The sequence below is a fragment of the Hippocampus guttulatus genome, chromosome 7, assembly GCF_054856545.1.
Source record: "Hippocampus guttulatus isolate MCC_2025c chromosome 7, RoL_Hgut_1.0, whole genome shotgun sequence".
Lineage (NCBI taxonomy): Eukaryota > Metazoa > Chordata > Actinopteri > Syngnathiformes > Syngnathidae > Hippocampus > Hippocampus guttulatus.
In genome coordinates this window covers 12474243-12483297 of record NC_141267.1, presented here as the reverse complement: position 1 = coordinate 12483297, position 9055 = coordinate 12474243, and the positions used below count along the sequence as shown (strand labels likewise).

The 9055-nt window shown below is 44.0% G+C and overlaps 1 protein-coding gene across 2 annotated transcripts; it reads left to right on the top strand.

The window, feature by feature from the left end:
- tab3 (TGF-beta activated kinase 1 (MAP3K7) binding protein 3) lies at window positions 1–9027 on the top strand. Of its 2 annotated transcripts, none has more exons than XM_086115815.1 (7): window positions 1–169; window positions 775–966; window positions 2085–3330; window positions 3898–4058; window positions 4174–4267; window positions 5932–6015; window positions 8145–9027. In XM_086115815.1, exons 2-7 carry the CDS (start codon window positions 862–864, stop codon window positions 8288–8290), a joined length of 1836 nt encoding a protein of 611 aa, XP_085971941.1. In that variant the 5' UTR covers window positions 1–169; window positions 775–861; the 3' UTR covers window positions 8291–9027. The 2 variants fall into 2 exon arrangements, with proteins under 2 accessions (XP_085971941.1, XP_085971942.1); XM_086115816.1 differs by lacking the exon at window positions 1–169 and adding an exon at window positions 264–556.
- The last annotated feature ends 28 nt before the right edge of the window (window positions 9028–9055 follow it).

Here is a 9055-nt window from a genome sequence, read left to right as displayed (position 1 = left end):
TCTCGCATGCAATGCAGTCCAGTGGCAGGGGCCTAGTGGAATGTGAAACTACAAGTTGTATTGCCTCCTCTAATTTTTGACAACACCCGCTGCTCTTTTTTTCGAGACAGCCGAACTAAACACGGAACTCTGCCATGTTTCGACACAATAGGGAAGCTCTTTCAAAATGGTAAGTTTCACAATGTAGTCACAAGCTCATGCTCGCTACTATTAGCATGTAGCTTAGCTAGTTTATCAACAAGCCAAACATTTGACAGCTGAGCAACACACCGAGTTGGCGTTAGCATTCGGGGCGTTAGCACGAAACAAGTAGAAGTGAGCTAATCCCATTCGATTTGCTTATACGATTGAGGAAAAACGTCACAGTTCACGTCTTCGGTTGTTGCAGGAAGTGGTTCACTTGCGGCAGTTTCACATCATATATTAATTTATTTCGTGGGATATCTAACGAACGAAGGACAGCTGGTGCTGATCACTAGCTGGTTGGGCTAGCAGTGACATGTCGTAGTTGCTTGGTGCAACGGTGGAAGTGAAACCATAAACAAACAAATTTGAGGTACACTTTACTACAATTGTGTGATCACGTGGAAAATTGCTCATTTTAGAGACAAAAATAATTTCATATCAGCTTTTTGGGCTTCCTAAGTTGTTCTCTAATCTTCGAAGTCTCAGCTGACTCGCTGACTGTGGCACATTATTTGACATGCAACTCGTCTAATATAATGTCTGCATGCACTCCCAGTGACGGTGTTTGTCTCCTGTTTGCCTTCTCAGCCTCCTTAGGGGATGAGAGGACATCGGCCATTTGAATATCTGCGGCTGTGGGATCGTTGACTCGGTGGCTTGGCGGGTGTGTTGGTCATGATGGCGCAGGGGGGCTCTCAGCTTGATTATCACATCCTGCAGGACCTCAAGCAGCGCTTCCCCGAGATCCCAGAAGGAGTGGTGTCGCAGTGTCTTTTGCAGGTACATGCATAAACCCAAAACGTGTGAATGAGTCATGGGTCTGTGCCTGTTCTTGGTTTAGCTTTCTTTTCCTTAACATGAAATTTTACTCGGTTCTCATGTTGACATCATTCTGAGAAGCACGGCTTCATTGAACACTTCATCAGCTATACCTGCACGATATCAGGCCGGAGTCCATTTTTGTGGGCTCGCCTTGACAGGTTGTATTCAATTTTTGCAGTCTTTGCGTTTCTGCTGCACTAGTGTTGGCAGATTTCCAATACATATCAGATTTTTCCCACATTTGGAAGAGGCTGATTCCGACATGAAGACCTCAGATTTGTGTGTTTTGTTTCTGTTTATATTGTCATGACCCATATATCATTGTCACAAGTGAGCAAAAAACCCGAATTGTCACTTGAGTCACAATCTCAGTTTTAATCCAGCCTAAGGTGCATTTTGAAAAGTTGATCATTCTCATTTTTGATTGACACTGTCAGAAAAAGACTCAGATAATGTGTATTAGGGTCATTTGATTGAACAGCTGTGTAGAACTGCACAGCATCATACTGAGTGGTGTTTCTAAAAGATGTGTTGACTTATTTAGTTAAGTGAGAAGGGCAACATACTAGAGACAACTCTCTTCGCAATCTACAGCCAGAATAATACCCTTACAATGTGGTTAAATAAATACCCACATGAAGGTCTGGCTTTATCTTGAAGAAAGTTGATACAGTATCTCATTAGGTTTTGCAAGTGTACCCAAATACTGGTAAGTGGCCAGTGAGTGTGCACTGGTTTTATCATTAAAATGACTCGCACAGGAATGATTGGTGCTATTACAAGGATCGTGTTTTATTGACAAAATGTGGCAGTTAGTCATTTGTTATTGAACGCCTGCACTTCCTTTTCTGAATACAGACTGGGGTGGAGTTACTTTTGGATAATTATCAACTCTTGGCCATGCACTAATTATTAGAGTGACAATGAGTTTCACTTCATCCTTTAGTATTAGTCTCAGCATGGTGAGGCATTTGAGGTGTTACACTAATGGGTGGAAATTATTTCATAGTGCCTTGCTGTAGTAAACATTGCCATTGACTCACGTTTAATGGTTGAAATTGTGTTGTCTTTTTTAGAACAATAACAACCTTGATCTCTGCTGCCACCTTCTGGCCCAGGAGAGTAATCGATACCTCTACGGAGAGTTCCATCATAGTCCAGAGGAGGGGCGCCTGGGTCGAAATCACATGCTGCACATAAGTCTGGGCTATCCGGGCTCGGAAGCAAGCAAGCCGAATGGAGGAGCCGCCGGAGCCGGGCGTGCCCTCGTTCACAGCACAAGTGACAGTCACATTGACCCCCAGAGACCCAGTTATCCTGAGCCGCTGTCGGCCCCCGCCACAATGGCCCCCTCCCCGGGTTACAATTCTTTTTTCATCAACGATCACAGCCGTTCAGCCAGCACTCCAACTCCTCCACCGACAATTCAGGGTATGTCCCCGACTTTCTCCCCCATCTCGCGGTATACAATGAACCCTATCACAGTCACGCTATCGCAAAGTATACCCAATGCCCCGCAGGCTCTGCAGATAACCCCTGGGCACTATGCTAACAGCAGCAACACCACCCTTTATATTCGACCCTCACCCTCCCAGAGCCCACAGCCGTCACCGTGGTCCTCCTCGGGCACCTCCGTTTATCACCATCAGCAGTCTCCATATAGCACCCCCACTTATGGCTCACCTTACAGCTCCCCCCAGCATCAGCCCCAACCTCAGCAGACATCCCAGCACCAGCAATATGTCTTCCATCCTATTACCTCTCCAACCCTTCCCAGCATGCCCTACCATCAGCAGCCACAACCCCAGCAGCAGACTCCCGTTTACAGGCCCTATCACCCAAAAAGCTCCCTTAAAAACCAGATAGAGATTACTCTGGAAGGGCCACGGCCTCGCAGCAACTCCCCTGTGCACACCCCTCACCCCCAGGGAGCACTTTATATGGCCACCAGTACATCACCTGGCTCCCCTTCGAGGGGCGTCTCAATGGCCGTTCCTACAGCAGCCGCACCATTCCACCCTGGAATATACCTGCCGCATCATGGCCCCGTAAGGCCCCGGCCCACCACCTCACCTCAGCCAGGCCAGTCGGCCTACACCTTCAAAATCAAAGTGTCCCCCGGAGGGCAGGCCCAGAGACCACCCAGCTCGCCTCCCGTGGCAGAGGCGGAATCGTTGCTCAACATCGTTGACCTCGGGGCCAGCAGCGCCGCCCCTCCGCCGATTCTCCCCATCTCGGCTCTACCAGGGAACATAGCCAGTCAGTTGCAACAGATGCCCCGACGTTCAAGCTCAGGCTCTGATGACTATGCCTACACTCAAGGTACTGATTGTTCCATTTGTGAAACTACTGATGTGTGCTCTTATTGGAGGCTTGATTTTACCACTGAGTGCAAAGAGGGTGTCAGTGGAACGGATTTATTTTTCACATGCCAAAACGAAGGCCTAAACATGAAAGTTAATCACACTGCAGACAAATGTTTGTTTGGCAACGTAAAACGTTCAATTCACACCAAACCTAAACGCAAGTTTAACATTAAACTATCTTAATTTTGAATAATTTAAGAGACATTTTGAGAGAGATTTGGCTGTTAGTTGGTGAAACTTTTTAACACCTTGTGTGTGTCGTGTTGTGTTTAAAGGGTTCATTTTGTTGAGTAGATAAGAACAATTTTAAGTACCGGGAGTTTGCATTAATAATTGCTGCCACTTGTAAGACATACAAATATTTGTCGAATTATATTATATATTGAATGAAATATTGTGATTCAAGACAGATTATTAAACAGGTGATGATGCGATGGTTGTTTCGTGCATGTTTTTTTTTAAACCTTGTATTTTCTGTCCCTCTCCTTCATTATCTCCTTCTCATCAAATTTTTTACCTCCAGCTCTCCTGCTCCACCAGCGAGCCAGAATGGAGCGTCTTCTGAAGGAGCTGCTGCTCGAGAGGCAGAAACTGGAGCAGCTCAAGTCGGATGTCAACAACATGGAATACGACGCTCTACAGAGACGCTTCCGAAGAGTCAGCTCCACCAGCTTTATTCCCAGAGTGAGTGATTGCCAGCCTTATTCCAGTCATGTTTAAAGTAGCTTGAGGTGGAGAATTGATGTTTGGGGATCTTTTCTATGCGTTTGTGGTTATGTCTTGGCCTTTTCTGCTGCAGCCTGAGGAGATGACTCGATTGCGCAGTCTAAACAGACAGCTTCAGATTGATATCGACTGCACCCTGAAAGAGACGGATTTGCTGCAGTCAAGAGGTACGCGCGCACATGCACAACCAGACAAACAAAATGTGCAACGCTACCCAGAACAACAACTTTGATTTATTTGGAAGCATTGACGTTTCAACAGCCAAGCCCCCGAAGCAGACAATTGTGTCCTAAGTGATGGATGAAGCTTAACCCTCAGGCAGTTGCAGCATTCTTAAGTGTTCCGATGATCCGTAAACAGAATTAATCAGGTCCACGGGTGATTGCTTACTGGGGCAGTGACCTGCATGTGGCTGCTGTGTGCCACCACTCCCTTCGTACTCACCCAACCATGTGGTGTAGAAATAACGGATGAAAAGCTTTTTGTGTCATGAGCAGCCCACCCAAGTATAATTAATGACGTTCCAAAATGTAATTCCTCAAATTAATTCTCTTGCAGACAGGAGCACTTTGAATTTCAAGATTTATTCATATTACTTATCTTCTGTTTTTGTGTCCCATTAAAATGTCCTTCACAGATCATATGGACAGCAAAATACGATTTTACCGATTTGAGTCCTAATTTACCAAGATACTTAATAGCGGGCACTCAAATGTGTGTTCAATTAACTCGTAACAGATTGCGCGCACTGCCGACAACACCTGTCGAAGAGGGTTTCGTGCTTTAGATAGTGCTGATTGTTTGGTTTTCACCCTGGAGCATTTAGGAGAACACAGCAAGTGCAAAATTCAGTTTATTTATTCATGCAGCACTTTAAAAGGCAACCAGAACTAAAATAAAGTTCTGTACATAAATTAAATTGAACATGTAGTGAGCCGAGCGGGCGCCAGCACCTCGTTTGAAGCGGCAAAGCTCCTCGCAATTGTATGTGAACATCATAAACAAATGACAAAAAGAAGTCGACAAACGCTATTCTGTTAATGCTAAAACACGCAATAGTAAAACCAGTTTTGCATAACACATTGACAATTTTAAATGGAAACGCTGACTGAAGGAGTACAAATAAGAGAATGTTAAGAGAGCACCTGTAAGAGGCTGTTGACATGCATACAGTGCCTCTTTGATCCACTCAATAAAAGTTTGAAGTGATTGATGTGGGAGTTTTTAGTGGAGGACGAACACTACAGAGGTACGGAAAGTAAATCGATCGCTGCAATAATTATGGTGAAAGCACGAAAACCACCACCATGCTGGCACATTTGCTAAAACGCAAAGTCAGGAATTGCAAATTTCTCTGGTTTGATGAATAAGGAGAGCACACACAAAATGAATTTATAGTGTTGGTAAATACTCCTCTCGCAACAAGCGAAATGAGCTGTGCGGCTCTTTAACGAGTTTGGCAGTCCGTGTGCTGGTTGCGTCTGATTAGTTGATCAGCTTTCATGTCTGTTGAAATTTGTGTCCCAGTTTTGCACGCAAAAACCTCAAATTTTTTTCCCTTAGTCTCCAACCTACAACCTAAGGAGAGCATTTGAGCCATCAAGGCTTGCAATTCTAAAATTAAATCACATCTCAGGGAAGCTCATAACATATCTTAGTTATCATGTTGTTTCATACACATAGTATGGTCCTCAAAAGTAAGAAAGAATGGAATGGCCCTTGACAGAAAAAAGTTTCCCCTTGCCTGATCTAGGTGTCTCTATTTAAAATACCGTAGACTTAAGGAAAGAATGCATACAAAACTTCCTTTGGCAATCTTTTTGGTCCACAGGGAAGTTTGATCCACAAGCAATGAACAACTTCTATGACAACATTCAGCCTGGCCCAGTGGTGCCACCCAAGCCAGGAAGGAAAGGTGAGCGAGGTCCAAAAAATGTCAACTTTTCTTCCTAGCTGCTTGGATTAGTACAGATATGCACGAATATGTCATTGTTGCAATACTGGACACAATACTTTAAAACAGTCCTGTTCCTCCATTGTTTGCTAGCGGTCATGAATGGTATTAAAGTTTGTGGAGACTTTCAGTTGAATTTCCAAATGGCCTTCAGCAGTCCAAGGCCCCTGAAGTCTTACATTTCAGGGCAATATGCCTCAAGTTGCTCAAGATTGTGTTCCAACCATTGTTTTGCAGTTCTCTTAACCATCTAAGGATGCATTCACTCCAGTGACTTTTTAAAACAAAAGCACTCATCGAAAAATCTGGCTCGTCATCATGAGATGCTTTGATGTTGCAGAAAGTTCACTAAGCACCAAAGGGTTATCTATGACTCTTTGCAACGCATTCCCAAAAAAAGGAGAACTTTAAATGTTCACACTTTTCCAAGTTGTTTGAACCCTTTCATTGCCATTTCCGGTGCCACCAACCTCATATTGCCAGCCATTTTAGAACATGTTGACAGTTTTCTCAAAATCGTGTTCTATTATTTTACAAACACAACATTTCCAAAAGAAATAATCGACCCACTTCTTTACCATGAAGGAAAAGTTTGACTCTCTTTGAATCACTTTTCAGCCGTTCTTTAAAGGGCACATTCTCCCGTTTACGCTTATGTCCGCTTCTTGCGACCTTTCGAGGTGCCACGTATCTCCCATCTAGATTTCTGACACACCCGCCGTGCGTAACCTGGAAATATGTGTGCAACCAGCAAAGAGGCATGATTCGGTGAGGTCTCAGGGTGGCCCTAATTTCCAAATAGTGGATTTTTATTGGGGCATGAGAATCCCATAGAGATCCATTTTGAAAATATGTCACACTTGGATTGTGAAATTACCTTAAGCGTCATGGATCTGGACGTTATTGCCAGTGATGTTTGTGCGGCTCATTTACCAGCTACTTGGAAGGAGCTTGTGATTTTGTTTTTCATAAAAGCCAATGTAATCAGAATACCATGTTCATAAATTAACAATAAATTAGGAGACGGGTCATATTGACAGTTCACCAAGTTGCCAAGCAATGCAAATCAAATGCCTTCAATACAAAAAAAAATAAATCTGAAATTCACAGCCAACGACTGAAGTTCTCTCTGGTCGTCGCTTCCGAACTCCAAGCCCCAAACAGCAAAGGGAAGAGATCGTGACCTTCGTCATTCGTTGTCAGCGGCAGTGAAATGATGCGGTGTGATGTTTCATTGTCACGGGGCGCTAGACTTAAGTGACACCTTTAAGTCAGTGGGAGAATCTGCTCAGTCCAAAAAGTTTGCAGCAGCATGCCTTTTCTGACTTAAGCACATTGGAGAATGTGGCCCTAAATGCTTGGAGAACAGACACGTGCACACTCATGCAGCAGCTGCAGTCGTCCCAGCCCATGCATGCCCAGACTTTCACATGCAGATTCCCTGGTGCCACATGTCACCCAACAGGCTTCATCTCTTAAATTGTCCATTTTTTTTCAATGTCATTTTTGTGTGTTCAATTACGTTTACGGTGTGTTTTATCAAGTTTAAATGTGTTTAAAGCATGTGGGAAGGGTAAAATGGGACCGGCACCCAGGAATGGGCTGGCATTTAGTCTATTGGAGGTTCCACTTTATTTCAATTGAATGTCTAAGAAGTAAGTGTTTTTTAAAAAAAAATTTCCTGAGTCCTGCATATCTGACTTGTTAGCATGGGTTAGTGCTCGTTTAGCACTAATCCAGCGCCTCTCCAAGGACCACTGGTGGTATGCAGGCTCCCTCTTGTGGTACATGAAAGAATTACTGATTTTAATCTTCAAACTGCATAAGGTTAAAATGGCTTCATTTTTTTTTAAAGATACAATATAGTGCATTTATTAAGTACCTAATAGTAGAAGGTGGAGTGATTTCCCTTTGTGTTTGACTAAATGCACACAGATTTGAGCTTGTAAGTCATATACATTTTGGGAAAAAAATTGACTTGAATAATGACAAAAGTTGGGACACGCTTCAGTCAAGGTACCACTTTTCGTTTGTCTTATCTGAGAATATTCATACTAGAATGTGTTTCTCTGTCTTGTTGTGTGTGTCAGAAGGGGACCATTGCCCGAAGCCAGTGCAGGGGCCACAGAGGGACGAGGACTTTGAAGGTGCTCAGTGGAGCTGTGACAGCTGCACCTTCCTCAACCACCCTGCTCTAAACCGCTGTGAACAATGCGAGATGCCTCGCTACACCTGATCTTAACATCGCACTGTCATACTCCGGTCCCGCCCCTTCCCATCACACCCGCCGCCAATCCTTGCTCCACCCCTCCAGAATCTGCGGAGGTGGAGGGGGTTGTTGTTCTTGTTTGTTATTTTGCCCCCGCCCGGAAGATCTCACATCAATCATGTATTTAAGACCCATTTACCTGCTGAGGAAGAGCCACCAGACCTCCCCGCCCACTTGTCCTGCTTTTATCTGCTACTCCTGTGCACTTTGATTTTAAAAACTATTTTTCGGGGGGGGTGGCGACTCCAATGGCGACTAAAATGAAAGTACATACTGGCTCAGACTGCGACAGTGGCTGTCACTTCGCATGAGAAAGGTCAAAGCAAATCAGGAGTGACAAGAGGTTGTGGTTTACCTGCAAACATTCCACACCAAAAGACTGACTATCCTGTTTACACAACCGGATCCATTCCTGAACTCTTAAGATGCTCTTAAATCCAGGAATTGTGTCGATTTCTCTCTTGCTGACAATGGAATAATGAAAGCAATGTTATAAAAGTCTGACTAATGCAAATGTAGACATTACACTGTATTTGGCTCTGTATTAGAGCTGAAAAAAAGAACACTAAAAATACATGCATATAAGTATACTCGTGGTACTTTTATGCATATTATGTCACCCTGTATACGTGATAAAAAGATGTCGATTTCCTGTGCGAACGCCTCAACTTGCTGTACTTAATAAAGGAGCGGATGCTTTGTGACTTGACCGTGATCAGCTGCCATATCTGC